The 13804-nt window shown below is 37.2% G+C and overlaps 1 protein-coding gene across 1 annotated transcript; it reads left to right on the forward strand.

The window, feature by feature from the left end:
• The first annotated feature begins 1874 nt into the window (after positions 1-1874).
• Positions 1875-2525, forward strand: LOC145685450 (protein GVQW3-like). The gene has a single exon (XM_081757848.1). The coding sequence runs from the start codon at positions 1875-1877 to the stop codon at positions 2523-2525; it is 651 nt and encodes a 216-aa protein (XP_081613974.1).
• Positions 2526-13804: the final 11279 nt, after the last annotated feature.

Below are 13804 nucleotides of genomic sequence, written 5' to 3' on the forward strand. Positions count from 1 at the left end.
GTTTAACATTCTGATATGAGTTTGTAACATAGAAGCCACATGTTTTATATCATGACGACACTCTTATGTATATATATATATATATATATATATATATATATATATATATATATATATATATGAGAGAGAGAGAGAGAGAGAGAGAGAGAGAGAGGGAGAGATACAGGGCCGGATCAAGGATTTCTTGAAGGGCATTGCACCAAGAACTACCACTATGCCTTTAGGCATTTGTGGTGTGAATGAGGGATATTAGTTTGTTCAGTGAATTATTTTCCTTCAACTAAGCTTTGTTTTAAGCCTCAAACGGACACATGACACTAGAAAGTTTCTGTGTTCACGTCAATGTCGATTCTAGTACTCCTGAAATGTGATTCAAATAGAGAATAAGTCAGGTAGTTAAAAAAAGAGGTAGAGCGATCAACTCTTGAGAATGGGATTCCTGGTTCGATCCTAGCTCGCGCTAACTGAACTTTGTGGTGGACACAGCGTGTGTGTGGGGGTTTCGTATGGGTTCTTCTGTTTCTCTCTACTTCCTTTATTAGACCTTTTCATTGAGTTCTCATAACTATTGATTTCGTTACCCTAGTAGGCATACTACTCAGGTGAAACAGATTGCTTTTTTGTTAGCGGTAAATGACTGTAAGTAAAGTACTGTAAATAATTGTGAATAGAATTTTGTATCCTCAGATAAAATATTAGCTTTTAACCCTTCCCGTTGGTCTAGCGTGTTGTACATGCGCCTTTGGAGTATTCGGGTCCGGGTTCTATTCTCGTTAGAACACAAAAAATAATTATTTTTTCATTTACTCTTATTAATTGTCTATTATTCGAATCAGTTATGACAAGCCAACTATATACATATGATACTATATAGAACAATCACAACAATTGATGATTGAGACAATGAAATCACTGGACAATATTGAAACGGGATTATTTAATTTAATGTTTTACGTTTATGCTCTTCAAGTTGCAAATGATAGACAATTAATAAGAGTAAATGAAAAGGTAATTATTTTTTGTGTTCTAACTTAAATAGAACCCGTATCAGCATACACATAAGGCTCATGTGCAACTCGCTAGACCAACGGAAAGGGTTGAAAGCTAATATTTTATCTGAGGATACAAAATTCTTCACAATTATTTACAGTACTTTACCTCTAACAACAAAAAGAAAAAGCAATCTAAGTTTTACGTCTCATAGTTATGCCGACTAGGGTAATGGAGGCGGTGGCTATGAGAAATCAATGAAATGGTTGAATAAAGAAAGTGGGGGAAATAGTAGAATACCGGGAAACCCCCAAACACACACGCCGTGTCCACCACAATGTTCACTTAGTGCGACCTGGGACCGAACCAGGGACCCTATCCACCAGAGATTAACGCTCTACCTTTTTTAACTTCCTGACTTTATTAAAATCACATTTCAGGACTATTAGAGCCGATAGGGACATGAATTCGGAAAAATCAAGGACAATTAAAACCCTTCCCTTGCTACTACAGAGGAATTCGAAGACTTCACGATCGTCAGTCTAATAATGATGTCAACCGGTTTAGCTGGAGCTTCCGCTTGGCTGGGCTCGGCTCGGTTCAACTGAACCAACAGCTCGAGGCGGCTGCGCTCGGCTCGGATTAAATTATTCATCGGCTCGTGGCGACTCGGTTGCGATGAACCACCGGCTCGGTTCGGCTCGACTCAGGTGACTGATTTTTTAAATCTTCTTTTTACAGACTGACGGCGGTTACTCCACCTGTTGTTAGTTGAGGTGGGTCTAAGGAAAGACAGGAAGCAGCGCCAGTCGGCTGCCAGCCATAGCAGGGTAAAGATTGCTCGTCATCGTAACCTCTGCGAGTGACCCTCGTCACGCTGCGTCATGGCCAATCTTTTGGAACAGCGTTACGCCATCAAATTGTGCGTGAAGCTCGGTAAAACTGGGAAAGAGACTCATGAAATTATCAAGACGGCGTACGGTGATAACGCCATTGGAAGTTCGAGTGTGTTTGAGTGGCACAAGCTGTTTAGGGAGGGGAGAGAAGAAGTTGAAGACGCTGCACGGTCAGGACGACCTTCGAGCTCTAAAACGGAGGAAAATGTTGCAAGAGTCAAGAATTTGCTGGACAGTGACCGAAGATTAACTGTTCTCATGATTGCCGAAGAACTTGGTATTGCTAAAACCCAAGTTCACGAAATTGTGCACGAACAATTGCAAATGAGGAAAATTTGTGCAAGGTTGGTACCGCGAGTGCTGACAGGCGAGCAAAAGGACGTTCGCAAACGGATCTGCCAGGACCTTCTCGAAGAAGTGAGTGAAAATCAAAATCTATTAGACAATGTGGTGACTGGAGACGAGACTTGGACGTTTGAGTATGACCCTGCGACCAAACGTCAAAGCGCGGAATGTTACACCCGAAATTCCCCACGCCCCAAAAAGGCGTGCATGACGAAATCAAAAGTGAAAAGCATGCTCATTTGCTTTTTCGATTCACAAGAAGTGATCCACAGGGAATTTGTTCCACACGGATAGGCTGTCAATGCAGTTTTTATATCTCCAGGTCCTGGAACGGCTGAGAAACGTATCGTCCGCGCCGCCCAGCCATCGCCAACTCCTGGCGACTGAATCATAACAATGCGCCGAGCCACACAGCCTTCCGAGTGGTGGCGTATTTGGCCCAACATAACATTGCAACCTTACCTCAGCCACCCTACAGTCCCGACCTTGCCCCATCAGACTTTTTCCTCTTCCCTGCCTCAAAATCACCCTGAAAGGGCATCATCACGGCTCGGTGGAAGCATTACAACAGGCCGTGACGAAGCAGGTGAACAGCATTCCAGATTCCGCCTTCCAGGAAGCGTATGAAAACTGGAAATCCCGCTGGCAGCGGTGTGTGGATGTACGAGGATCATATTTCGAAGAATATTAAGCGTAAGTGTTATTTCTGTCAATATCTTATTTTTAATTGACTCAGTCCTACTACTTTAAGGACTGACCCTGTATGTTATTGCAGTGAAAACATATTGTGAACTATATCCTACGTCATAGTCGGTCTAACGTTTCGTATTTATTGTTTACTATAAAATACCAAAGCGATTTCTGTTGAGTAGTTAAGAAAGGAGCATTAATATTTCGCCAGACATAAGGCCAGTGAAGATGTGGTTCTTTCAATTGAATATGAGGCGTGAGGAAGTGTTGCATCTGTATGTAACGGCGATAAATTGCTCTAACAGGCATTAGGTCTAAATTGCTTCGGACAATCAACCCATAGGCTATATCAAGAACTGGTTCCCGCACGTATGGGAATTTATATCCCCAAGGATAAATATTAATAGGTGTTTCGAGGTCGACGCAAGCTAAACCAACAGAGATAACATTACTGGATACAATGTTCGTATCGTTCGTACACACGTCGATGGTTCTTTTCAATAGTAGTGCTTGACCTTGTTTCGAAAGGTCTTTGAATGTGATTCCACCTTGTGCCGGTGGTAGCGCGAGTTGCTCACGTGCCACACAAAGCTCTTAATTTTGCCACAAAAAGAACAAAGCCTGACTAGTGAGGAATGTGTATGTTTGTAGGGAGAGAGAAAAATAGAGCTAACAAACCACAGAAGGCTGAATTTTTTTGTTTTTGTGAAAGAAATTTCTCCTAATCATGTTCATATTGCGAGGTTTATGACGTACTAGAAGACCACGCATTTTGTGTGCTATTATATCATAATTGAAAATAGTGGTTTGTTGGATGTTATTGAACCATTCAATACCCAGGATTTTGACTGAAGTAATAATCGTGTAGTACGCACTGAATTGTTCCTGGTGTTTGGGATGAATATAGAGGAGCTAAGTTTTTGTTTATTTAATCTTGCCCCTGAAATACTTTGATACGTGTCTAAAAGACTCTGAATATCATTGAAGGTGGAAATACTGTTCACATAGAAGTGTACGTCATCTAATAATAGCATAGTGGTCGCTAAAACAGACAGGCTCGAGGGTAACATCTCCTACTTGTGCAACCAATGAGCGACTTATTTAGAAACGGTCCAAGAGACTGGGTGATTTTGACTTATGAAACGAGTGACCTGGGTCAGTGGTCGAAAGTGGCGCCACACATCAACTACATTATATGTGTCTACTATTCGATGGAGTTCAGGAGAGAAGTTAAAGTTTGGAGTCTGGTCAACAGGCTGTAAAACGGAATTATAATCTCCATCTAATATACAAAGGTCGGTACCATTAAATAAAGCCTGTGCGAGGTGAGTGTTGAAGAAATACTGTCTCTCTCGTTTTTGTGAGAACCAGACGGGACATATATATTACATAATTTGATATGTTGAATTATCCCAAGGGGGATTCATTCCTTTGGTTGATCAGTAACGGCCTTAAACTTTAGATCACTAGGATAGGTCATAGCTGTACCTAGCCCATTCTCCGTAAAACGAGAATAGCATGTATGACTTGAAAAATAACCATACTCTTAAAGGGCCACTTCTTGAGCTAACAACACATCAATATCCGCTTTGTAAATAATGTCTCTTAATGCTTTTTGTTTAACAGGAGATGTAAATCCATTTAAGTTAATGATGGCAAAACTAAAACTATACATAAAGATAAACATAAACAAAAACAGAGTGAAGCGAAATGGTAAACACTACAAAAATGGCTGAAATAGAGACCACAATATAACAAGGAAAATAATTATAAGTCGTCCCCAACTGGGGTACCAGCCCTTTCAACGTTTTCAAAGTGGCTCGGGTTCGTGCATCTGAAAGTTGGGTAACATGTGAAGTACGGCCTCCTTTAGAATTTTTTAAAACTCCACTAACATTTGCCTTTAGTTTGGAAAGTTTATGTTTTTTCTATACAGGGGCACTGAGATCAGATTCACTGACAGAGTCACAGGTAAGTGAGAGTACGTTCCTGTTAAGGGTGATGTTTGAGTCTGCTACCAAGTGCACGTCAGATTGATTATCATAGTCCATAGGAGCACTCGGATCAATTTTTAAATCCTGAACTGACGGGTGGTCACCTACCTGGGTAAGTTGTCCTTCCTGGATAATTTCCTGGGCCTTGGGATCGGAGTTAGATGGGGTTACTGTAGTAGTTTCCAGAGGGGAAAGAACTTCCGGGTCAGTAGAACGAACTCCTTCCATAGGTGGGTCGGGGCGAATGTCAAGATCGTGAGGTGTTTCCACTGCTGGAACATCATGACTTGAAGAAGCACCAGGACGAGCAGAAGTAAGCAGAGGAAATTCCGTGTAGTTATCAGTGTGCAAAGAATCTTTTTCGTGCGGAAGATGATGAGATATACGAAGCGGTAGCGGTTGGAAACTTAGAACTTGCGGATTAACTTTGAATTGCGAATCTTTTTGCGGGGCATTCTTAAATAAAATGGTCCTGTGAATTGCACAACGCGCAAGTTTGGATTTGTCCTGAGTAACTACAAAATAGCCGTAAACCACACACTGCAATAAATGAAGGAATATTTTGTTTAACCTTCATTTTAATTAATTTACCTCCAGTACGGGTGACATACACATGGTCTGCAGAATACTGTTCGTCTAGTATTGACTGTATTTCACCATGTTGAGAAAAAACTCGTGTTAACTGTTGATTACTAAGTTCCATGGAACACAAAGACACTTTAACGACTATAAAACTGTTGTCAGCAATATCAATAGGAAGTAAATATCCCTCGTCACTATCGATGTGTTTGACTTCACCATTAGTTGAAGAGACAATTCGTTTAAACAGCACCTTGTTTAATAGCTTAATATACAGTTGTTTCCTTACGTAACCCAGTTCTATACTATGAATTTGATCAATTGTTAATTTGAATGTGTTTCGTATCCATTCATGTATAAAAATTGAAGTAGGCTTGTGACTTAGTTGACCAAAATTAATACGTAAGGTATTTTCACGCAAACAACTCACGTTGAATTTTCGTCGTACAACGACCACAAAAATCTTTTCGAACAGAAAAAAAATATATGCAGATCCAAAACACTAAGAAAAACTTTACAATACAAACGGTCAGCGAGCGAAAGACGATGTTACTAGCACAAAGTCTCACCAACGTGATCAAGTCCTGATTGCAAGGAAAGCGCCACATTGAGTAATTTGTCGAAAGAATCGAGGCACTTTACATGGCATTGTATTGCTTGCTTGTTATGTTTTTATTGCGTTCACTCTTTGTGTTTTTCGTACAATGCACGAAAAAGCAAATACATTTTTCGCCACGATTCCCAGGAATACTGTTTTAACTGATCAGCAAATATAAAGCTACTGGCTGAATGGTCTGGGGTAATATGTAGTATTTTATTTTCATAACTGCAAGGGACAAGATATATCCGCGCAAAACACGCATAAACTTAAGTGGCAGCGAATATAAACCATTTTCAACCAATATCACAAAAACAAGAATGCCAGCGTAAACAGATTTGTAACTATTGATAATCACTTGGTGTATCTATTTGAATCTGAAACTAACAAAATTAGTTAAGCATGGAAACATATGTCTTCGACCACACGCATAAGCGCTAAAATGCAGCCTTCATTCAGGAAGGTTATATTGGCGTGTTTTGGAATCGTAAAGGTGTGATCTTGACTGATTCCTATAATCACAAGAACACACTGTACGAATTTGGTGCAAAAGTTACGGGATGATATCAAAACAAAGGAATGGAATATGCTTTCGAAACGTGTGTTGCTGATAGGAAGAGACATAAGCAGGGGTAGACCCTCGGGACACGCACACGCTCGAAATCCCGATTTGCTGTACATTTAGCCTAATTTTAGGAGCAATTTTATAAATTTTAATATAATTTAGCTTATATTGGACTTGGACCTCGCGGAATAAATTCCTGTATACGTTCCTGCTGGTAGCGTACAATACATTTACACACCAACCAGCAAAAAAAAAAAAAAAAAAAACACTATTGTGAGCCAGTGTGACTACGGACGTTTGCCCTTTACCGTATCGCCCTATTGATATTTCCGATTACGTCCTCTTTCCAAATATGAATAAACATTTGAAGGATATGTATCTTGCGGATGTTGGGAAGGTCATTAATGTTCTGGAAATCAGGTTTGCCTCCAAATCTGGAGACTTTTATGCAGATGATATTAACGAACTGATTCATAAACGTACGAAATGTACGGCAACACGAGGTCACTGTGTAGAAAAGGATGCTTCGGTAGACCAAATTGAAGATACCTAACCGATTTCTATAATGGTAAGAGTCAGAGATTTCTGCCCCCCGTATTTATTTGAGTTTTCGTTGAAATAGAGTTTGCTAATCCCTACTACAAATTTTGAATAAACCTCGTTTTCAAAATAAGGCAAAGAAAGAGACTGCAGCTAACATCTGTCGTAGTCCGCTAAAATGATATATTATCTTCTCTCTGAGACTCGTGTTCTCCAGGGAAGATTTGCTATCATCATTTTGAATCACCTATCTCCCCACAACGTCGGACATTTGCATCTATAATTTTTTTGTTTTAAATTTAGGGAAAGAAATATTCGTTAACGATTCTTTGTTCTTTGTATTGTGACTGGGAGCGTTTGTTCCCATTCCACCTTTTGTCTTTTTCATGTTTTTCTGCTTTTATTATTTTTTTGACACTGTATGGTTAGTTAAAAAGTTTGTGTCATTGTTCCTATTCTGTTTGTCCTTATTTATGCAAAGTACTATCTTTCTTTTTCTCTTTACTGCTTTTTGTGTAGTGCTGTGCTCTCCAAATGGAAGCAATATATCATTTGATTATTACACTCAATAGCGCACTCTAATTTCTGATACAAGCCTTTCCAGTTATGGTACTTTTCAGAGAAACAGAAGAAGAATGTTGTATGAAGATAGTAGTGTGTCATTGCTTTTTGTAAGCTTGGAGGAGGTGATTGATATTCATTATTTACTCATCATTATGTAATCTATAAATTAAATGTACTATTTGTTTGCATCGGAGGGATGTGGATGATGTAAAATGGGTAAAACATTATAACGCAAACAGTAAGTAACATGTCACTGTCGTTAAGTACTATGGACATCCATTCGTTTTGTAATTAATTTCGTGTTTGAGCTATCCCAAGGCAATTTATTGTATTTTCAGTAGTACTTACTATTATTCGTATTGATAAATATCAAATAAACTAAAGAAAGAAAAAAGTAACTCTGAGGCTTATTATGCTACATATATTGACATTTAGTAAACGAAATAACTTCCTTAAAGTCACTTTAAGTAAGCAGGGGCGTCATTTATGGAGAGCAAGGAAGGGGCAATTGTCAACTTTGAGTCTATCTATCTATCTATCTATCTATCTATCTATCTATCTATCTATCTATCTATCTATATCTCTATATATATATGTGTGTGTGTGTGTGTGTGTGTGCGTGTGTGTGTGTGTGTGTGTGTGTGTGTTGGGGAATCGTGTCTCTCTGAAGCAAATTCTGAAATGACGCTGCAGAGGTAAAAGAAAAAGTGTAACTTTTTAAGATTGCTCTGACCGTGACGCATTGAAAACGTTACTCTACTGCGGTTTGCATAGTACGTACAGGGGTTCTTATTGGCTTCTCTTAACATTTTAAAAAAATCCTCTATATATAACTTGGCACCCCCCTCTACTACGGTAATTTGAAAATAATTCTATACGTGTGCTTTTTCTCAAAATCGGCTTTGTCACCAATTCATTTGCGCAAATTGTTGTTATTAACTTGGGGCGTCCACATCACTTTATTGCCTGCATAATGATATTGTTAAATATTTGTTGCTATCATTCGAAAGAAGTTTTGTGTTGCCACTGTACTTGAGTGGTTACAAGATATCAAATGCTGTTTTTCTCCTCCGAGAAACGAAATTCTTTGAATGTGTATATATCATGCATAATTTTCTGGTCCATTCTTGGAATAACGATGAATTTTCATCTGTTTCGGATGATCAGAGTCTGACCTATGATTATTTCAAACCAGAGATGTGCGTCTACGCGTAAAAAACGATAGTTTACGTTTACGTGTCAACTATGCGTAGACAATGTAAACAACGTAGACTATGTAGAATATGTCAACAACACGTAATTTAATATGGCGTCGTGGACAATAAAGGAGCTTTCTTTTGTCGTTAGCTTGCGAAATTGCGTACAAAATAAAATACCTAGAGCAGCGAATAGTAACTTGTGAATACTTAGTTTCGTCTTGATGAAGGAAATGAAAAATATTATGCATTTTGTAAAATATACAAGAAAAAATTGGCAAATACAGCAGATTCAAGATTGAAAGCCCACAGGTGAGAATTAGTTTTGTAAATTTCATTATAAAAGCAGTGCTCGAAATGGAAACTCTAAGGAAGTGGTATGTGCAGAGCAGAGTAAGCATACATATAAGATAATTCCCTCTACATTTTATATGTTAGTCGTTTCCCTAATCTTTCGCTGCACCGAAGCAAAACAACTGAATGAGGAAATATGAACAAATGGGCAACGAAATTCTTCCTTACATTTGATAGTGGTTGTCTGCATAGTGTACACGGGAAAAGGTGTAATGTAGATTACGTATAGATTACAGTAGACAATCGCGTAGACGTAAAATTATAGTTTACGGCACATCACTGTTTCAAACCAAATATTCTTTTCTTCGAAATCCCGGTAAGAAGTTTACATTGAAATTTAGTTCCGTCGGTTAAACATTAAACAACATACTACACCGGTATCCCACTTTGACGTTGTTTCTTGTTCCCAATAATCTTTGGAGCCACAATGAAGTGATTCTGGTTTCGATTTTGAACCTTGGATGTTGGATCTTGATACGACTGGCTTTTATCCTTTGCGCAAATGGAAATTCAAATTGTTTTAGAAAAATACTTCAGATTTAGATGCAGGTTACTTTATTTTTTATTGATTGCTTAAAAAAATGTTTCAACTGATGTGAACAGATAAAACTATTAATGTCACGAATTTTATGTAATTAGTTCTTTTCATGTGAGATATTAAAATCCCACCAACAACATAAATGTGGAAAGTAGATTCAAGTTCTTGTACATTTATCACTTTGTTCAGGGTCAGACCAAGGACCGGGCAAATCGGGCGACTTCTCGGGGCGCCGAAACGAGCCTCGAAAAGTGAATTTTATGACGTAACTCTACTGACTTTTTTGATTTATATTCTTTTTCCATTCCATCATGGAAGAAGAGAGTTTCATAGTGCTAGGGGAGCTGTATCGACTAATGGAGAAATAGCATGTAGAATAATGAGATGAGGGGGGTTGTATTCTTTATAGCGAGCCATGTTCTTTGTGAACTTTTCCTTAAAGGTCATTTTGAAGGAATGCAAACCGATAGAGGGTTTGAAGAGCTACTAGTGGATGCAAGAGAAATTGCGGTGACAATTAGTTATAATTACGACTACGGAAAACCAAACTTCAGACACTGATGAATGCATTGCGGATCCCAAAATTTCTTTCAAAAGTAGCTTTTATTTTCATGTTTTGGATCAAGCCATAAGCTCATTAGAAGAATGGTCTTCTCAACTAAACCACCATCATGACCTATTTGGGTTTTTATACAGGACCAAAAATGAAGATAAGAACTCCCTAATGAAGAAATGTGCTGATCTTTTGACTAAAAATTTTCCTAATATATCAATTTACTCAAAATTGCCCACACGCTTCCTGTCAGTATGGCTTCAGGCGAAAAGAGCTTATCAAAATTAAAATTAATTAAAAATTATTTGAGATTCACCATGTGCCACGAGCGCCTCGTGGGACTCACCATGATGTCGATTGAGTTCAACATTCTTCAAGATATTGACATAGATGTGATTATCAGAGATTTTGCAGACAAAAACGCTCGGAACGTTATATTGTAATTGTTGTGAGGTGCTGAAAACAAATGTATTTAAAATTGTTTAATTTGTTGCTAATTTTCAGTAACAGTGGAATTTACCATTTTATTTAGATGTTAGGCTATTAATTATCACGCCTAAGGCTAAACGTTGCAAAATTAGGAAAATAATATGTGTAAATTACTGTAAATTTAAAGTTACTGTTTTTATGGAAGAAAAAGATATGGACACTTCTTCATAAAGTTCCTTAAATTGATTTTGATACGGTTTACTTCCTTATCAAACTTACGAAAGTTAGAGAATTTGTAATTCTTGATAAAACCTAAACCTGGCATATCTTTTTTCATAAGAATAAAGGACACCGGTTCGATCTCTTACCTCCATCCCCCAAACTTTCCAACACAATCCAATGAACAGTAGCTCTGGTTATAAACAACAGTATAATGGGTGAAAGTTCCCTCAACTGTAGAAGCTACTTTTCTCTCTTCGTTCCCTGCAACAAATTGTACGAAGTGAATATAATTACAATTCAACTACAAAAGAATCGTCTTAAAACCTCAAGATGACGTCCTATAAAAATGTTTTACGGGAAAATAAAATATCAATAATTTCGTTTAATTTATATCAGTGATCCAATGTATTTTCAATATTCTTTGCACGTTTAGCAGTATTTATTTGGATGACTGTATTTGCCAAAATTAGGTTTGTCACTTTAACCTGATGAAAAGTTAGCTGATTTTTTACCTTGCGTCGTGTGTAATGGCCAGGACCAGATTTACATATTTCTAAGCCCTAGACCAAAGCACAATTCTATGGCTTTAGCCTTTCAAAACATTATTTATAATTCTTGTTAACTTATCTAAGGTTTTGCTGGGAAAAAGTCACTTATCTTCCCTGTGCTTGAAGATGTAGAAGCACATGAAGCCATCTTATGTTTGCTTGTTCTTGGTATTGAAAAGTGTTCGAGTTTCCATCAGGTGCAATGGAAAGAGTATCATTGCAAACTTTGCAGTTAACTTCATAGTTTAACTTCGTTGCTTACACAAATGGGCACTTCTCCTTCTAATTGAAAAAAGTTCACTTCAGTTTGTGATTTTTCAGTTTTGGAATAATCTAATATTGATAGCAGAAGGAGGACGGGATTAAAATCCGGGAGATTTGCCTGTCCCGACTAAATTTACGACGACGCGGGACACTCGGGCTCATATTCGGGACTGTCCCGTATTTTCAAAAGGAAGAATGGCAGGCTTAATAAAACCTGTTATTAATCTTGAGATACGTTTTATGAATGCTATGGACTTCAACTACTAGGACTTACATAAAAAGGATTGTTTATATTGCTGTGCGTAAAACACATTCAACATATGGAAATGTATTTATTGGTATTTCACATTATTAGAATAGATTGTTAGATAGTCGGATATATGGTAGAATAACTGCTGATGTTAATGATACAACAAAACCATTTACAATATAGCAATAATCATGTCATCATTAGTAGTATTCAATAAATGCTGTTTTATATTGTTTTATTTATACATATCGCTACATAAATAATAATAATAATAAAAACACGATGTAATTGATACCATATGTATATTTTTAAGTACTAAATATACTTATGTCATGTATTTGAGTATTAATTTTTCTTTTTAAAAATGGGTTTAAAATATTAAAATGACAGTAATAAAATGTAAACTATAGGTTAGGACCTATGGGGGCGGCAAAAAGTTACTTTGCCCGTCTGAAAATTTTGCCTTGATCCGCCCCTTATTTTGTTCAGCCAGAAATCGAATAGATAACTGTCTGAAACGATGCCAAGTTCTACTGAAATGGGGAAATAGAATATGAAATTTGCAACTTCAATGTTGAGAAGAACTTGGCACGCAAAACTCTCGTGAAGTGATACTGTATACATAGAACTTGTTTTCAGCACTAATTTTTCTACTTTAGGATTTCCGTAGAACTTGGAACTTTCGGTTTTTATAATTTGTTTTGCAACACGCAATGAGATTCAATGATTAAATTTTCCAATTTTCACTTTACAGATCCAAGAGTTCAAACGAAACATGTTTCTCGGCAATGACGATGTCACAATAATATATAAAACGCTATAACTCAGTATCTATTGACAATATTAGCGTCTGGTTTCCACTAAATTAAACTAAATTTCTTTGCTGTGTAATATGAGGTAGGAAGGGTTTCTCTGAGTTTAATTATTGTAGATTCCCCATCTAATGACAATCCGGTATTCCACTATGACATCCCTTTATATTTACACAAAATTTACTTTGTACGTTCAATATTAATATTTTCCAGTTTTCACCAGGAATTCCCAGGAGTACAAATGATATACACAATAATATATAAAATTTTCGTAACTATTAGAATATTGACATCAACTATTTGCTATATTTTCCAATTTTACATACGCGTACTCTCTCATACAAGATGAGACTCATTTTACTGGATGTATTTCTTGATCAAAAGATCCAATATATTTCAATCAAACTTTTACTTATACTCCTTCTATCTAGCAAACTACATATAGTGTAACCAAACCCAAACTATCACTTAACTCAATATGGTGTGCTTATTCCATACAAAATACGAAATGATATAGGTGCCGTTTAAACATTTTGTGGTCCCTGATCCAAAAACTAATTATTGGCCGAGATCGCAATCTTTTTATGTATTTTTTGGATCATTCCTAAAATTCTTGGCCAAGATCGCAATCCTTTAATACAGTTTTTGGGATCATTCCTAAAATTCTTGGCCAAGATCGCAATCCTTTAATCCAGTTTTTGGGATCATTCCTAAAATTCTTGTTTGTTGTAGTTCACACTACGCTACGGCATTTCTGTACTCCACCGTATAAGCCATTAATTTTTACGTTAACTTTCTGTTGGGATGTATAATCAATTCCAGTAATAATATTTTCCAAGTTTCACCTCTTTATACTCAACACCCATGCACCCAAACT

Source organism: Thermobia domestica, chromosome 5, assembly GCF_964235325.1.
Source record: "Thermobia domestica chromosome 5, izTheDome1.hap1.1, whole genome shotgun sequence".
Taxonomy (NCBI): Eukaryota; Metazoa; Arthropoda; class Insecta; order Zygentoma; family Lepismatidae; genus Thermobia; species Thermobia domestica.